Source organism: Oncorhynchus nerka, linkage group LG10 (assembly GCF_034236695.1).
Source record: "Oncorhynchus nerka isolate Pitt River linkage group LG10, Oner_Uvic_2.0, whole genome shotgun sequence".
NCBI classification, from domain to species: domain Eukaryota; kingdom Metazoa; phylum Chordata; class Actinopteri; order Salmoniformes; family Salmonidae; genus Oncorhynchus; species Oncorhynchus nerka.
Window position 1 is genome coordinate 76,282,719 of NC_088405.1, and position 18,953 is coordinate 76,301,671.

The following is an 18,953-nucleotide window of genomic DNA, read 5'->3' on the forward strand; positions in this document are numbered from 1 at the left end:
TAAAATAGAACACACAGTCATGCAATCTACATAGACAAACATTGGCAGTGGAATGGCCTTACTGAAGAGCTCAATGACTTTCAACGTGGCACAGTCATAGGATGCCACCTTTCCAACAGGTCAGTTTGTCATATTTCTGCCCTGCTAGAGCTGCCCCAGTCAACTGTAAGTGCTGATATTGTGAAGTGGAAATGTCTAGGAGCAACAACGGCTCAGCCGCGAAGTGGCAGGCCACACAAGCTCACAGAAGGAGACCGCCAAGTGCTGATTCACATAGCGTGTAAAAATAGTCTGTCCTCGGTTACAACGCTCACTACATAGTTCCAATCTGCCCCTGGAAGCAACTTCAGCACAAGAACTGTTTGTCGGGAGCTTCATGAAATGGGTTTCTATGGCCGTGCAGCCGCACATAAGCCTAATATCACCATGCGCAATGCCAAGCATCGGCTGAAGTCATGTAAAGCTAGCTGCCATTGGACTCTAGAGCAGTGGAAATGCGTTCCCTGAAGTGAAGAATCACACTTCACTATCTGGCATACTTTGGTCATATAGTGTTTGAAAACAGTACATTACAATGATCTGTGGTAAAAAAGAAAAAAAAAGTTACGGTCGTAAGAAAATTATCCTGTGACACAGGGTAGTATTAAAAGTTAAAAGAAACAATGATTTTCAAAACCTGCAACAGGTTTCTAGCCCAAAGGAGGGTATTTTATTTTTCCCCACGTCACTGCCAATCTAATAGTGTATCAAAAATCACATTTTACATAAGTTGACACTGGTATTTCATTGGATACAATGAAAATGAGGTTGAAAAGTTCCCTGTTAGGGTTAAGTGTAGGGTTTGGCTTAAGGTTAGCAGTATGGTTAAGGTTAGTTTTAAAAACAGATTTTAAGAAGATGGTAGAACGTCCAGCTTTGCCAGTTAGTGCCAATTGATGAATGACTTCAGTGAGTGGGAAATGACCACCTCGGGACAACGTTTTTTTTTGTTGGGGTTTATCATGGGGCTGCCAGAAATCGACTTTTTGCTCTACATGAAGCTTTCATTGAGTCAGTAAATTGTTGACAGTACCTGAAAACACTACCCACAGTGATATTCAGAAGGCTCCTTCCCCAACCACAAGGTTTCTTAAGACCCCAAATACAAAGCTCTCCAATGAGGGAACTCTAGCAGCATCAGCATTATTGGGCACAATGGATGGTAACCACCGCATATAGAGATTGAATGTCTAGAGCAGTGTGATCCATGCAGTTCCACATGATACTCCTCATTCAATGTTAGCTGCTCTTGGGACATGCACACAGCCCATACACTTGGCATGCGGGAGGGTGTCTGACTCCTGAAAGAGGATTCAGATCCGGGTTTGTCCAACTTACCCTGCGGGGTGCTTATAGCTCGATCGCAGACGCCTCCTTTCGGCTTCACTATAATAGTGGAACACAAGAAGAAGGAAAGAAATCTATCAAAAATGGAATCGCATCAAGTCGGAGTTGGCTATTTCCATCTAGATCAGTCTAATCAGCGGTGTGGTCATGAAAGGCGGCCATACCTGATCCATCCAGAGGTGTGAAGTTTCTGTCGCCGGTCACCATGACCCAGCTCCTGTGTGGCCCGCTCCTCTGCTTCGCTGGCTGACGCCTGGTGTTCGAGCACAACACCCAGTCAGAGATACAAGCTTAATTACGCTCTCCCATTCCACATAGCAGCCAGGTGTGCCCATAGTGGTGGTTGTAATAGAATGTTGTTGTAGGTGTAGCTGAAGTGACAATGGGAGTAATGCCTCTAGTGCCAGATCAAAAAACCCTAATCAGGTTACGCACCCAATGCATATGAATGTCCAGCTCCACATTTTCCTAACGGAAACCCTGTAGTATGCCTATAGTAAAGAGAGATGTCATCCATATGGCAAAATATTTAGCTAGTCTATTCTCAGCGCGCCTCTCAAGGGTGCTGTTGGAGAGACGAATCTCTGCAGCACTCCCAACATTCCATCAAAAACATAATCAAATGCGCCTCCCGAGTGGCACAGCGGTCTAAGGCACTGCATCGCAGTGTTGCGTCATCACTACAGCCTGGGGTTCGATCCTCGACAAATAACAATTTTCCTAACAGAAATCCTAGTAGGTAGGTATGAAAACATTGTGCTTATATGCAGCTAAGAGCTGTACCTGTCTGACTGGGTGAGCAGGTGGCTGGGGCCGACGGGCTGGGGCGTGGCAAAGGCCGTTTGGAGGAGACTGTGGGCAGAAGCAGGGGCAGGGGAGCCCAGTATCTGAGAGACAGGGAGGGGGACAATTATGGGAGTATGTATGGGATGTAGCCTGTAGACATTTAGACAATTGACATCGAGTCAGACATTTCTTCATTTTCTATCTTCTCTATTTTACAGCCAGATATAGTAACTTTTAAAATGAATTTCCACTTAAATAGAATTTTCACCTACTGACATCAATGCAAGAGAGATTTCCACTTAAGTGGAAGTTAGGCATCAAGGGGCAATTACTTCATTGCCAGCAGGGCTCCTGATGGATTGCTATTCAGGCTGTTCGCAGCAAAGAGTAATGGCTGTAAGAAAGTACACCTATCTAAAAAAGACAAGACCTCCCTCCATGACTAGGCCTAGTGCTCACCGGTGTGCCCCCAGAGGCAGCATCGCCTCCCAGGGAGCAGTGGGCCATCTGAGCTTCCATCTCCTTCTCATACATCTTCAGGTTGTACTCCATTTCTACCGCCAGCTGCTCGTCCGCTGCAAAGAACTCCTTCACCTCACTGCGGTAGTCCTGCATGGTCAGCTAGACAGCAGGGAGAAGTGTTATATCCCCTTAGGAGTTGGCCTTAGGAACAGATCTAGGATCAGACTAGCTTGAGAACCCAAGGGCCATACAGCCATTGGGTTTCATTCGAACCATTGACTCCAGCGCAGCCAATGTGCCAACAGCCCCGACACCCTGTCTAACCCTTAATAATCAGTGTGCAATATGCTTTTGGAAACTTCAGAAACTTCATATCCACACCCAAAATAAATTTTACAAATACAGAAGATCCACTTATTGTGGGCTTCTTTAACTTCGATATAGGGGGCGCTCTTTTAATTTTTGGATGAAAAACGTTCCCGTTTTAAACAAGATATTTTGTCACGAAAAGATGCTCGACTATGCATATAATTGACAGCTTTGGAAAGAAAACACTGACGTTTCCAAAACTGCAAAGATATTGTCTGTGAGTGCCACAGAACTGATGTTACAGAAAAAACCCAGATAAAAATACAATCAGGAAGTGCCGCATTTTTTGAAACCGCCTCATGGCAATGACTCCTTATATGGCTGTGGAGGAGCTAGGAGTCAGCTTACCTTTTCCACGTTTTCCCCAAGGTGTCTGCAGCATTGTGACGTACTTGTAGGCATATCATTGGAAGATTGACCCTAAGAGACTACATTTACCAGGTGGTCGTTTGGTGTCCTCCGTTGTAATTATTGCGTAATCTCCAGCTGCAAGTACTTTTCCGTTTGCTACTGAGGAGAAACCCAACTGCCACAAAGGATTTATCATCGACTAGATATGTGAAAAACACCTTGAGGATGATTCTAAACAACGTTTGCCATGTTTGTCGATATTATGGAGTTCATTTTGAAAAAAGTTCAGCATTGTAGTGAATTAATTTTCGTTTTTTTTCTTAGCCAAAAGTGATGAACAAAACGGAGCGATTTCTCCTACACAAATAATATTTTTGGAAAAAAACGGAACATTTGCTATCTAACTGAGAGTCTCATTGAAAACATCCGAAGTTCTTCAAAGGTAAATGATTTTATTTGAATGCTTTTCTTGTGAAAATGTTGCCTGCTGAATGCTAGGCTTAATGCTATGCTATCAATACTCTTACACAAATGCTTGTGTAGCTTTGGTTGAAAAGCATATTTTGAAAATCTGAGATGACAGTGTTGTTAACAAAAGGCTAAGCTTGTGTTTCAATATTTATTTCATTTGCGATTTTCATGAATAGAAAAAGTTCCGTTATGCTAATGCGTTATAGTTGAAGTATTTTTCTGTTGATTTCTCAGCCAAGCAGGATGAACAAACGTTACGTTTTTCACCTACAAAAATATTATTTTTGGAAAAAAGGAACATTTGCTATCTAACTGGGAGTCTCCTGAGTGAAAGCATCTGAAGTTCTTCAAAGGTAAATGATTTAATTTGGTTGCTTTTCTTATTTTTGTGAAAATGTTGCCTGCTGCCAGCACAGCCTAGCATAGCATTATGCCATGCTAAACTTACACAAATGCTTGTCTAACGTTGGCTGTAACGCATATTTTGAAAATCTGAGATGACAGTGTTGTTAACAAAAGGCTAAGCTTGTGTTTGAATATATTTATTTCATTTCATTTGCGATTTTCATGAATAGGAAACGTTGCGTTATGGTAATGTGCTTTTGAGGCTATGATTACGCTCCCGGATACGGGATTGCTCATCGCTAGAGGTTAACACAGATTTCCACGAGGTGTTTTGCGTTGCACATAAGGATGCACATTTTAGTAAATTTGGCTGAGGACTAACAGACCCTCATTAACCGGTCAACAAAATTGTTTCCAAACAGTAAAATGACGTGACCAATAGGAAATACTATGAATGCATACATAAACGGGCGGGATGATTTTCATCAAGATGCAACAATAGAAAGCCTATCATCTTAAAGTCAAAAAGCTATTATTGAACATGCAACTGCAATTAGCGGAAAAACACTGGTCTAAACAGCGCACTTAATGCGAGCGGTTCCATATGTGACAGATGAAAATCCGTTAGAAACAACTAGGATGGGTTGCTAATATAACTACGATTGTGCCTTTAGCTTCTGAACAATGAAAGAAACTTGTTATGAAAGCCAATGTCTGTCTTCTCTAGTTTACAACAGCCCTGTGACCGGCCTCTGCTTCACCATGGCTTTATGGTAGGCGGGAGCAAATTGTTAGGTTCTGCACCAGAGTCCCTCTCTGAAGTTGAAGAGCTACAGATGGTACTCTCCTCGGTGGCCTGTGTTTGCATGCTTGCTAACTGCTAGCACAGGCAGACTCCTGTGTTAGCTCCTTTCAATGTTTGCTGCAAACTTTTGGGCTAAGCATCACATTCAGAGGCAATAGTGGTTGGGCATGTTTTTCCTATACTGATTGTTTGAAGTAAAGTAAAATGTTCAGGTTTCAAACAATGATACTGCCTCAAATCCACATTGCAAAGTGATGGGTGACGCACTGATAGCATGCCTACCATTGACTATCGCCTATGCACTCTAATGGGAGGCGTGCTTTAACTTCGAGTTGAAAGAAGAAAATTATAGCTCTTTAAAATCATGGCCATCAAAACAGTTAACAATTCTAAATGCAATTCCACGTTATTTGTTGCGTAATGACTGGGCTTATAAAAGAACATGTCGCTCCAGTACCAGCTTTTTGAGGAGCTGCTCTTGCCCTGTGACCAGCGGCAATAAGCTATTCCGCTCCTCAAACTAGGCTCTGTATGCGTGATAAATAAGATGCATGACGACTACCCAAAATACACGCACCGATTTAATTCCACTAAATTATGCTAATTAACCTAGACGAATAAGCATGACCAGTCATGTGTCTTTTCAGTAGCTTAACGATTAACATCCCTAGTTGCACATTTACCTGAACTATGACACTTCCTGAGCTAATGGAAACTCCATCGAGAACACAAAACATTGGCTCAGTTAAGTTGAGTGTTCAAGGTTTCCAAAACTGTTTCGAAAAACAAAGAAAATGTTTCCAAATAAGAGTGTTTCAAACTTGACCAAATCACCTCAGCTAATCAAAAGGAACATTGAATGACTCCAATGTAGCGTTGGAATCAGAAGAGCCCTACTCCACTGTATTCACTATCCTGGTGGATAGAAACATTGTTATGGGATACATTTTTAACTGCAAACCATGCTCAGTCCTAAGTTCTTGCTTTTAATGTATTTTCAAAATTTCTAGGTTGTTTTAATATATTTTAAATGTTTTCTAATTTCGCTATCATACATTATACTTGACAATGGATGAAGATGTCATGATGATGGCCGTGTTCCCTCTCTCCCTTACCTGGAGGTAGCCCATGAGGTCCTTCAGGACTGGCGAGCGCTTCTGTTCCAGCATGCTCTTCAGATTAATGATGATGGGAATCATGCTCTCGATGAACACTTTCTTCTGGACCTGTGGGTGGATGGATGAACAGAGGTTTGTTAGTTAGCCGTTGGCCCCCTCTAGTGGCTTGGAACACAACATTTGTTGGTTTAAGTAGTGCTGGACAAATACAATAAACATGTAAGTCACTTTGGATATAAATGACTGCTAAATAGTAATATTATCATTACTACTACTTGTTTTAGAATACAAAATTGTGTGTCCTATTAAGACGTGTTGCATGTAAAATAATTAAAGAAAGCTTAAATTGCAACCAAATCCGAGTCCTGGCCCCCCTTTTCATTATACTAAAATTGTCATAATTAATTATTACTACTACCGCCACCATTATTCAAAGCTCAACATACCTGTGAGACCACCTTCTTCTGAGCCACCTGCATTACGGCCTTGGCCATGGCCATCTGCTCGTCCTCCTGCGGCTCGTCACCACCAGCCCCCGCCGCTCCGCTCAGTGCGGACAGCTTGATCTCCTTGAGGCTGAGGATACCAAATGTCTCAGCCAGCACTGCCGCCCCGTCACCATCCAGAGGCAGCTCCCGGTCCACGAAGCACGCTGAAGGGAATGGGGTGGAGGCAGAGACACAGCGAAAGAGCGGGAGAGGCAAAGAAAGCATATGAGTGAGAGAGACAAAGGTGCATACATTCGATAAGCGCTCACCAATACATATTTGAAGAGTACATGTAATTTCAATGTAGCCGTTTTCTTGGAGCGCTTACCGAGGATGTTCTGGCTGATCTTGATGGTGATGTTAAAGCGCTGGGCGTCTGTGAAGTGCATCAGCAGGAACCTATAGATCGTGAACCTCCTCTCTTTGTTCTGGGCTCCTTTAAGGGAGAACTTAGCCTTCTCACTGGGGGACAAACAGACATTTACTAGTGTTTCCCAACCTGTCATTGACTAGGGACTGGCAAACTACATAATTGTGTGAATAAAAATACACAGTATGTCAGTTATTATAGTATTTCAACGTTTTTATAAGTATAGCTACAAAAGATAGGTGCATAACCTTTGGACTCTCTAAGCCAACGCGTTATGTCGTCTTTCCAGTAGCTAACAGAACTTCCGGGTTGGAGCGAGCGGTCGCATCTGCACTCGGTCCGCAGGTATTACATTTCATTACATTTCATTATAGTACAACGGTTTGATTTGTCTAATCTTAGCAATTTCTTCTTAGCTAGCTACATAGCCGTCTTTGTATCATAGATAATTGCGTAATTATCGTATTTCGTCGTCCTAACGCAGTCTACACTGCCCTGCAGCTAGCCAGCTAGCTAACGTCCACCGTTAGCTAGTCCACCGTCTACCGATTAGCAGCACAACTATTACACTCAACTGAACGACTTGACTAGTGTAGTGTTAGCTAGCTACATAGTTGTGTGTTAGCTAGCTACATAGTTGTCTTTGCTGTCTTCGTATCCAAGATAATTGTGTAGTTTAGAGTGTGTAGTTTTAGAGTGATTATCTTAATTTACCGAGGTTAGCTAGCCAGCTATTTGTCGTCCTTAACGTAGGAGACACTGCTAGCTAGCCAACAGCTAGCCAACGTCTTCCGAACAGAACTTCCGCACTCAACAATCCGGTCGCATTTCGCTTCGCTCCACAGGTAGTATCACATTTTTAATTTATTTCATTACAGTACAACGGCTTGATTTGTTTGATCGTAGCTAGCTACATAGCTACATAGTGACAGCATGGAATTCAAAGGAGGCGATAGACAGATGGGTAAGGGGAGAAAGAGAGAATGACCACTTGGGAGAGATGAGGAACCCTAATCTGGTGGTCCCAGCGCGCACGACCCACGTGGAGTTCCAGGTCTCCGGTAGCCTCTGGAACTGCCGATCTGCGGCCAACAAGGCAGAGTTCATCTCAGCCTATGCCTCCCTCCAGTCCCTCGACTTCTTGGCACTGACGGAAACATGGATCACCACAGACAACACTGCTACTCCTACTGCTCTCTCTTCGTCCGCCCACGTGTTCTCGCACACCCCGAGAGCTTCTGGTCAGCGGGGTGGTGGCACCGGGATCCTCATCTCTCCCAAGTGGTCATTCTCTCTTTCTCCCTTACCCATCTGTCTATCGCCTCCTTTGAATTCCATGCTGTCACAGTTACCAGCCCTTTCAAGCTTAACATCCTTATCATTTATCGCCCTCCAGGTTCCCTCGGAGAGTTCATCAATGAGCTTGATGCCTTGATAAGCTCCTTTCCTGAGGACGGCTCACCTCTCACAGTTCTGGGCGACTTTAACCTCCCCACGCCTACCTTTGACTCATTCCTCTCTGCCTCCTTCTTTCCACTCCTCTCCTCTTTTGACCTCACCCTCTCACCTTCCCCCTACTCACAAGGCAGGAAATACGCTCGACCTCATCTTTACTAGATGCTGTTCTTCCACTAACCTCATTGCAACTCCCCTCCAAGTCTCTGACCACTACCTTGTATCCTTTTCCCTCTCGCTCTCATCCAACACTTCCCACACTGCCCCTACTCGGATGGTATCGCGCCGTCCCAACCTTCGCTCTCTCTCCCCCGCTACTCTCTCCTCTTCCATCCTATCATCTCTTCCCTCTGCTCAAACCTTCTCCAACCTATCTCCTGATTCTGCCTCCTCAACCCTCCTCTCCTCCCTTTCTGCATCCTTTGACTCTCTATGTCCCCTATCCTCCAGGCCGGCTCGGTCCTCCCCTCCCGCTCCGTGGCTCGACGACTCATTGCGAGCTCACAGAACAGGGCTCCGGGCAGCCGAGCGGAAATGGAGGAAAACTCGCCTCCCTGCGGACCTGACATCCTTTCACTCCCTCCTCTCTACATTTTCCTCTTCTCTCTCTGCTGCTAAAGCCACTTTCTACCACTCTAAATTCCAAGCATCTGCCTCTAACCCTAGGACGCTCTTTGCAACCTTCTCCTCCCTCCTGAATCATCCTCCTCCTCCCTCTCTGCAGATGACTTCGTCAACCATTTTGAAAAGAAGGTCGACGACATCCGATCCTCGTTTGCTAAGTCAAACGACACTGCTGGTTCTGCTCACACTGCCCTACCCTGTGCTCTGACCTCTTTCTCCCCTCTCTCTCCAGATGAAATCTCGCGTCTTGTGACGGCCGGCCGCCCAACAACCTGCCCGCTTGACCCTATCCCCTCCTCTCTTCTCCAGACCATTTCCGGAGACCTTCTCCCTTACCTCACCCCGCTCATCAACTCATCCCTGACCGCTGGCTACGTCCCTTCCGTCTTCAAGAGAGCGAGAGTTGCACCCCTTCTGAAAAAACCTACACTCGATCCCTCCGATGTCAACAACTACAGACCAGTATCCCTTTCTTTTCTCTCCAAAACTCTTGAACGTGCCGTCCTTGGCCAGCTCTCCCGCTATCTCTCTCAGAATGACCTTCTTGATCCTAATCAGTCAGGTTTCAAGACTAGTCATTCAACTGAGACTGCTCATCTCTGTATCACGGAGGCGCTCCGCACTGCTAAAGCTAACTCTCTCTCCTCTGCTCTCATCCTTCTAGACCTATCGGCTGCCTTCGATACTGTGAACCATCAGATCCTCCTCTCCACCCTCTCCGAGTTGGGCATCTCCGGCGCGGCCCACGCTTGGATTGCGTCCTACCTGACAGGTTGCTCCTACCAGGTGGCGTGGCGAGAATCCGTCTCCACACCACGTGCTCTCACCACTGGTGTCCCCCAGGGCTCTGTTCTAGGCCCTCTCCTATTCTCGCTATACACCAAGTCACGTGGCTCTGTCATAACCTCACATGGTCTCTCCTATCATTGCTATGCAGACGACACACAATTAATCTTCTCCTTTCCCCCTTCTGATGACCAGGTGGCGAATCGCATCTCTGCATGTCTGGCAGACATATCAGTGTGGATGACGGATCACCACCTCAAGCTGAACCTCGGCAAGACGGAGCTGCTCTTCCTCCCGGGGAAGGACTGCCCGCTCCATGATCTCGCCATCACGGTTGACAACTCCATTGTGTCCTCCTCCCAGAGCGCTAAGAACCTTGGCGTGATCCTGGACAACACCCTGTCGTTCTCAACTAACATCAAGGCGGTGGCCCGTTCCTGTAGGTTCATGCTCTACAACATCCGCAGAGTACGACCCTGCCTCACACAGGAAGCGGCGCAGGTCCTAATCCAGGCACTCGTCATCTCCCGTCTGGATTACTGCAACTCGCTGTTGGCTGGGCTCCCTGCCTGTGCCATTAAACCCTACAACTCATCCAGAACGCCGCAGCCCGTCTGGTGTTCAACCTTCCCAAGTTCTCTCACGTCACCCCGCTCCTCCGCTCTCTCCACTGGCTTCCAGTTGAAGCTCGCATCCGCTACAAGACCATGGTGCTTGTCTACGGAGCTGTGAGGGGAACGGCACCTCAGTACCTCCAGGCTCTGATCAGGCCCTACACCCAAACAAGGGCACTGCGTTCATCCACCTCTGGCCTGCTCGCCTCCCTACCACTGAGGAGGTACAGTTCCCGCTCAGCCCAGTCAAAACTGTTCGCTGCTCTGGCCCCCCAATGGTGGAACAAACTCCCTCACGACGCCAGGACAGCGGAGTCAATCACCACCTTCCGGAGACACCTGAAACCCCACCTCTTTAAGGAATACCTAGGATAGGATAAAGTAATCCCTCTCACCCCCCCTTAAAAGATTTAGATGCACTACTGTTCCACTGGATGTCAGGTGAATGCACCAATTTGTAAGTCGCTCTGGATAAGAGCGTCTGCTAAATGACTTAAATGTAAATGCTATCGAATAGAATGACACCGTTAAGTCCATTGTAACACATGGCACACATTTCCATTTCGCACAATTGCTCAAATAGAATTGCCAGTTCAAAAGTCTAGCTAGTTCACAATTACACTACAACAGCAAATAACAAATCCCATACTACTCATCTACTGATTAGAAATTATTTTTTACTTTGAAAATATCTTGTTGTGACCATCTCACCATCGGAGTGGGTGATCAGCAATATCTCAAGAGTGCAAGTTCAGAATCACCAAATTAGAACAGTCCTCATCATCCTTGTAAACTCAGCAAAAAAAAGATCTTCATTGTAAAGGGTTTAAACAGTTTCCCATGCCTGTTCAGTGAACCATAAACAATTAAATGAACATGCACCTGTGGAACGGTCATTAAGACACTAACAGCTTACAGACATTAGGCAAGGACACTAAAGAGGCCTTTATTGCAATGTCTGTACAAAGATGCCTAAGACAGCGCTACAGGGAGACAGGACGGACAACTGATCGTCCTCGCCGTGGCAGACCACGTGTAACACTGGCACAGGATCGGTACATCACACCTGCGGGACAGGAAAAGGATGGCAACAACTGCCCGAGTTACACCCTCCATCAGTGCTCAGATTCTCAGCCTATTGTGGACAGAGGCTGGACTAAGGGCCTGTAGGCCTGTTGTAAGGCAGGTCCTCAGCAGACATCACTGGCAACAACGTCGCCTATAGGCACAAACCCACCTCCGCTAGACCAGACAGGACTGGCAAAAAGTGCTCTTCACTGGCGAGTCGTGGTTTTGTCTCACCAGGGGAGATGGTCGGATTCGCGTTTATCGCCGAAAGAATGAGCGTTTACACCGAGGCCTGTTCTCTGGAACAGGATCAGTTTGGAGGTGGAGGGTCCGTCATGATCTGGGGCGGTATGTCACAGAATCATCGGACTGAGCTTGATGTCATTGCAGGCAATCTCAACGCTGTGCTTTACAGGGAAGACATCCTCCTCCCTCATGTGGTATCCTTCCTGCCGGCTCATCCTTACATGACCCTCCAGCGTGACAATGCCACCAACCATACTGCTCGTTCTATGTGTGATTTCCTGCAAGACAGGAATGTCAGTGTTCTGCCATGGCCAGCGAAGAGCACGGATCTCAATCCCATTAACACGCCTGGGACCTGTTGGATCAGAGGGTGAGGACTAGGGCCATTCCCCCCAGAAATGTCTGGGAACTTGCAGGTGCCTTGGTGGAAGAGTTGGGTAACATCTCACAGCAATAACTGGCAAATCTGGTGCAGTCCATGAGGAGGAAATGCACTGCAGTACTTAAAGCAGCTGGTGGCTACACCAGATACTGACTGTTACTTTTGATTTTGACCAACTTTGTTGAGGGACACATTATTCCATTTCTGTTAGTCACTTCTGTGGAACTTGTTCAGTTTATGTCCCAGTTGTTGAATCCTGTTATGTTCCTAAAAATATTTACACGTTAAGTTTGCTGAAAATAAACAGTTAATTGAGAGGATGTTTCAGAAAGCAATTGGTAGCTAATATAAAACTACTTTTAGCCAAAAATAGGAGCATAATTGTACCTGGCCGCTTGAGGGAATTTGTTGTAGGTCTTGTGTTTCTCATAGGAGTTGAAGTGGAAGATGCACTCAATGAAGTGCTGTGAGAACATCACTGGGTTCTTCTTGAGCAAGAGGTGAACCAGGCAGTACTCACACAGACTGGAATGGAAATAACTGTGATTAATTTACTAGTTCCCTCAGTTATGTTCATTTTTTGCCTTTTGTACTGAGTGCATTGGAACTGGTGACAGCGTACATAATGATCACCACTTACCTAGCAATGGTAGGGTCAGAATCCACCAGCACTGCAATGAAACGGAAGAACAGCGAGCCCTTCCATTTGACAAACTCTTCCTACAAACAGCAACAATTCTTTACCCTCTTCCTGACAGTGACAGGTTTATTGGAAAAAACATTTACATTGTGGCTTTAGCAAGCTGAATTCAGGAATAACAAGTATATATAATTCCAGGATTACAGCGACTGAGAATAACACTTAAGAGGGCATAGTCATTTAAGAAGATTGATACATTTTAAATCAATCAAGCCATAGTAACACTTAATTTTCTGTCAGTTTATTGTCCTCTGGCCACAACCGGTACAGCAGAGGGCGCTGTCTATCGTTTCTGAGTCCTACCTGCAGCAGGTTAGTGAGCATGGTGAGGGTCTGCTTGCGGATGAGCGGCTCCTTATCGCGGAGACAGGCCGACACGTTGGGAACGTAGCGGTCAACCATGTTGGTGTAGCGCACGCACAGGTCACACATGACCACAACCACGTTGCTGCGCACCGCCAACTCACTGCACAGTTCCAGTTCGCGGGCGAACGCCGGCAGGTATTTGCGGGTCAGCTCCTCGTGCTGCAGGCACAGCTTACCTGGAGGGAGACGGGAGGGGTGGAGAGTTTGCGATCCAGTCATTTTTGGAGCAGAGTGCTTATGGTATGCTACTCTTCCTGGGGTCCAGCAAAATTAAGGCAGTTATACAATTCTAACAACATTGTGTGTGTGCACTCATGCCCCAACTCCACTACCATATATCTATAGCACAATGGTGTAGGGGCTAGGGGTTGTTTCTGGACAGTGTCTCAGCCAAAAATACATTCATTTCCAGGAAGGTGGTCTGAGGTGAGGTCATACCTAGAGTGATGACAGCATGAGCCCGGACGCTGCTGGGCATGGAGGAAGCCTTAAACTGAGACAGAGGCTGGGAGCAGGCCAGTTCCTCTGACCCCTCTGTTAGAACACGAAACACACAAAACATGTATAGTAGAAAAAAAACATTCTACATAGCTGTGAATGGACCAGAAGAACAATGCATAAGACTGATAAATTTGACGTGACCAAAGATACTGAACAGCTGATTTTATAAAAAGGTCCCCCCCCCCCAGTAGCAATTAAGAGCTCCATAACATTCTAATATTTTCTGAATAATGTATTAAAATACCTGACTGTTGTTCCACACTGGAGGTGAGGACAGACTGGACCAGGAGCACAATGCGCTTGCCCACTTTGGAGGGACAATGCAGCGACGCCACACCTAGTGTGTACAGGTGCTTTACCTGGCCGGGGGGGAAAAAATTGAGTAGGTAGATGGATGGGCAAGATGACCTCAATGAAGCCCAATTAATACACAAAAGATCCAGTTTACACTTGCTTTGCAATAGTATTCAAAGGACCTGTCCATGAGTGATTCTGTTAATATGTTCATTTCTCTCACCACCAAATCCTCATTCAAATTCTGTGCTCCGTTTTCATTCAGGATGACACCGGAAAGATACGCCTCACAGACCGAGACTAGTTCTCCACAGTGTTGGTTAAGGAATGTCTGCAAAGCATAATTTAACTTCTGGTTAGCGAACACAGTCCACATTAAAAGTTGGGAAGTGAGTTACTGGGATTTATTCTAATATTTGAGGCTCGCACACAAAAACTACCTGTGTGTCACTGACTGCCTCTGCCTTGCCCAGTCGACACAGAGTCTCCACACTGGCACTGATCACCTCCAGAGGCATTTCAAAGCTCTTCAGCCAGGTAATAATGTCCTCTGCCATTAAAACATATAAAATAAGTTAGATTCACAAACAAGAAGTAAGGATAGCTAGGGTCAGGGCTATTTCCAGACCACATGATGCGACCAGGAATAAATCTGGACCCGAGTTATATTCAATGGCACAGAATTTCTGCCAATCAAGAAAAACTCCTACAATAGAGGGGGAGGGAAGCAGGGCCTACATTTTTTTATTTTATATAAAATAAATCTACCAGCCACTCAGATTTCTTTACCAGCCAAAATTTAATAGTAAGAATTAATGTGGTATATTGCTAAATTTCATTCCAGTTTAACCAAAATAACAAGAGACAAAATATTCAGCTGCCCCTTTAAGAACAGGTTGTTACCATAGTAACAGGGCCACTCCAGTCATGAGAGATTTGGGTTCTGACTAGGGCATCTCTTCACTGAAGCAGCAGACTCAAACTAACATTGAAAAACAACCGAGCTTGTGAACAAAACAATGTAAATAGCCAAGAAACACGAGGACAATTTGTAAACTTGAGTAAATTAGACAAACTTTTATGCTTGTGCGCAGCACCTCCAAAACTAAATCATTCAGCACTTCACTCAGTATGCACGGCTCCTCTCCTCTGCTGCTTGAGGCAAGATATAGGATGCATATTTCTTTGTACAATTAGCAGATACGAAACCACGTGGCTGGTGAAATACACATTCTTAGCTATAGCTAACTCTAGAAACATTTGGTAGGTGTTAATTTTATGCCTGGAAGGAGCCATCTTGACAGCTCATCCTGTGTCATCCATTTCAAAGCAACTTGGACACCCACCGACAATCCTGCTCTTGGTGTCTCCGTTCAGATGCTCGCCAATGTCCCCGATCACGCACAGGATATGGCAGGATGTTGTCACTGTGACGCTCTTTGACCTAGAAAATAAAACATTCAGTAAAATATTTGACAAGCACAGGAGATGGGCTGTTTGAAAATACGCAGCGTCCCTTTCTTGACGTAATGACCAGTCTGTATAGTGACTGGACTGGTGAAAGCCACGTGAAACCTCTGCTTTCACCAATCACGTTGTCTAAGGTCAGGAAACACTTAAAGGAACAGAGGAAGAAAGGATGCATTGTCTTAGTATTAAGACAAGGCCAGAGAGCGGGCCGGATACAGTTATTTACAAAAAATAAATACTGTAAGATATTTATCAATAGTCTGATCTACACTGACCTGACCAGGTCATCCCAGGCGTCCAAGATCTTTCCGTAGTCGAGTCGGGGGCAGGAGCTGGCCACTTTGGAGAGCAGCAGCCACGCCCCGGCCGCGTGCTCTGCCTCCGTGTGAGAGATGAGGTTGTTGATGAAGGCTGCAGTGAACTTGTTCTGCTTGGACCACACTGTGAAGGCCCTGCTGAAGTACCGGCTGTAGAGGAGGAACGCAAAGGTTTATTTATTTATTTTTGGTCCCCACTTACACTATGGAAGTTAATTGTTTCGGTCAAATTTTTGTTTGAATACGATTCATACATATTTAGTATAATATTGGCTGTTGGGAGGTGTTCCTCACTTCTGTCCAATTAAATTATTTCTGGACATTTAGCGGACCACTTTTGGCTGAATAGCACCCCCCTTAATTAACATGAAGTCTCTGAAAGCAGCATGAATGTGCACCTACCCAAGGTCTTGGCAGTGGTCACACAGCAGGCCCAGCAGGTCCCAGGTCAGTGTCTGCTGGGCATCCCTGTAGCTGTAGGAGCCGTGGCTCTTCACCTGGCTGAGGATGGTCTGCTCTAGGCACTCCAGGGCTTTCTCCTGGACCGAGCTCTCTGTGTCCACCACGGCCGGCACCACGCCCCGCAGCCACGCCTTCTGTACCAGGCTGTTCTCTGGGTGGGCCTGAATAGAGGGTTAGCCCCAGGCACAGAGATATGAGAAACATATGGAGGAAAGAAAGAGATCTACAAGGCTCCTAGACCTTATGAGCCGGTTTCCTGGACCATGGAAACTCCATAGGTGAATAGGATGGAAGTGTTGATCTGCTCATGAACAATATGGCAGAAGCTCAACTAGACTAGGGCAGTGTTTCCCAACTCCAGTCCTCAAGTACCCCCAACAGTACCCTGGACTAGAGGGTAGTAGAAGGAGAGGCAGTGAGCAGTGCCACCCAGACAGACAGAGCTAGCTACTCACAGTGAGGAGATCCATGAGGCACTGCAGGGCCTTCTTCTTGACAGACAGGGCGGGGTCACGGGTGCGTTCCGACAGCACAGTCAAATTCCCCTCACTGAGCATGATCACGTTGTGCTTCAGCAGGCCCATCATCGCCTGGACACAATGAGGGTTAGTGAGATTTTAAAGAGCGGGTTGGTCGTATTCGCACACCTTATATTGCCCCAGCAGGTAGAATGAGTAACAAGCCAGAAATGTGCATTCCACAATCAGTGTTTGAACCATTTTTGGGGGGCAGGGTTCCTAATAAGCTAACATATGGAATTATGTAAGGATGGTCATACAAAGAATCAATTAGATACTTCATTTTGAATGCTAGGACCCCTTTAGGTATTTATTATTTGATTAAACATTGAATTTAGTCTTACTGCCAGTTGCCCATAGAAACACATTGAATAACAAGGTCACACATGGAAAAACTGTCCCCCCAAAAATCTAGAAGGAAGTTTGTTGAGGTGCCTGTCCTATATCTGAGATAAGAAAGGTCAGGAAATGCATTTATTTTTGACATATTTAACCACTTCTTTTTAGGTTCTAAACTACTTCCATATACAGACAGTACTGTGCAAAAGTTTTAGGCAGGTGTGAAAAAAATGCTGTAAAGTAAGAATGATTATATTTATCAATTAACTAAATGCTAAGTGAGTGAACATAACATCTAAGAAAAATCTAATTCAAATCCATATCCATATTCGGTTTGACCACCCTTTGCCTTCAAAACAGCATCAATTATTGTAGGTACACTTGCAAAGTCAGGGATTTTGTAGGCATATAGTCAGGTGTATGATTACACTATTACACCAAACAGGTATAAATTCAAATTCAAATTCAATATGTAGGTTGAAACAATCATTAACTGAAACAGCTGTGTAGGAGGAATAAAACTGGGTGAGGAACAGCCAAACTCAGCTAACAAGGTGAGGTTGCTGAAGGCAGTTTACTGTCAAAAGTCATACACCATGGCAAGACTGAGCACAGCAACAAGACACAAGGTAGTTATACTGCATCAGCAAGGTCTCTTCCAGATGTGCTGTCCAAACTCTTTTGAAGCAGCACAAAGAAACGGACAACGTTGAGGATCGTAGACGCAGTGGTCGGCCAAGGAGCTTACTGCAGCAGATTAGACACATCATGCTTACTTCCTTTCGCAACCGGAAGATGTCCAGCAGTGCCATCAGCTCAGAATTGACAGAAAACAGCAGTGGGACTCTGGTACACCCATCTACTGTCCGGAGAAGTCTGGTCAGATGTGGCCTTCATGGAAGACTTGCGGCCAAAAAGCCATACCTCCAACATGGAAACAAGTCCAAGCGACTCAACTATGCACAAAAACACAGGAACTGGGGCGCAGAAAAAGGGCAGCAGGTGCTCTGGACTTGTGAAATATTTGGCTGTAGCAGAGGCTGTTTCTTCACCGAAGGGCTGGAGAGTGGTACACAAATGAGTGTCTGAAGGCAACATTGAAGCATGTTGGAGGCTTCATGCAAGTTTGGGGCTGCATTTCTGCAAATGGAGTTGGGGATTTTGTCAGAATTAATGGGCTCCTCAATGCTGAGAAATACAGGTAGATACTTATCACACAATACCATCAGGGAGGCATCTGATTTGCCCAAAATGTATTCTCCAGCTTGACAACAACCCCAAACATACAGCTAAAGTCATTAAGAACTATCTTCAGCGTAAAGAAGAACAAGGAGTCCTGGAAGTGATGGTATGGCCCCCAGAGCCCTGATCAACATCATCGAGTCTGTCTGGGTTTGCATGAAGAGAGAGCACCCGAGGCTGCCTAAATCCACAGAAGAACTGTAGTTAGTTCCCCAAGACGTTTGGGCCAACCTACAAGCAGAGTTCCTTCAAAAAACGTGTGCAAGTGTACCTATAAGAATTGATGCTCTTTTGAAGGCAAAGGGTGGTCACACAAAATATTGATTTGATGTAGATTCTTTTTCAGCTCACTCACTTTGCATTTTGTTAATTGATAAATAGAGTCTCTTATTTTACAGCATTTTTTCACACCTGCCTAAAACTTTTGCACAGTACTGTATACTTCCTTTCAGCCAAAAAATATTTAAAAACCTGGTACCAGGGTCCCTACAGATGAGTCTTGTGAGCGTCCTAGAGTGTGTTCGTGAGAGTCTCACCTTTCCATAAAAGGGTCTGAAAAAGTGGGCAGGCCAAACTGGCTGATTTTTACATTATGCTAATTGACTCAAGATGGTTAAT

The 18,953-nt window shown here is 45.4% G+C and overlaps 1 protein-coding gene across 2 annotated transcripts in view; it reads right to left on the reverse strand.

Moving 5' to 3' along the window:
• ncapd3 (non-SMC condensin II complex, subunit D3) overlaps window positions 1-18,953 on the reverse strand; it is a 35,590-nt gene that overhangs the window by 1,653 nt on the left and 14,984 nt on the right. Inside the window, exons 15-32 of one of the 2 annotated variants that reach the window (XM_029671326.2) lie at window positions 16,692-16,826; window positions 16,177-16,397; window positions 15,733-15,924; window positions 15,334-15,431; window positions 14,428-14,537; window positions 14,211-14,318; window positions 13,938-14,052; window positions 13,631-13,726; window positions 13,130-13,368; window positions 12,767-12,846; window positions 12,514-12,651; window positions 6,910-7,043; window positions 6,540-6,745; window positions 6,091-6,201; window positions 2,632-2,793; window positions 2,170-2,273; window positions 1,551-1,639; window positions 1,378-1,425 (exon numbers count right to left, since the gene is read on the reverse strand). In XM_029671326.2, the coding sequence (XP_029527186.2) occupies window positions 1,378-1,425; window positions 1,551-1,639; window positions 2,170-2,273; window positions 2,632-2,793; window positions 6,091-6,201; window positions 6,540-6,745; window positions 6,910-7,043; window positions 12,514-12,651; window positions 12,767-12,846; window positions 13,130-13,368; window positions 13,631-13,726; window positions 13,938-14,052; window positions 14,211-14,318; window positions 14,428-14,537; window positions 15,334-15,431; window positions 15,733-15,924; window positions 16,177-16,397; window positions 16,692-16,826 (2,386 nt within the window). The other variant, XM_065023752.1, reaches the window with a different exon arrangement.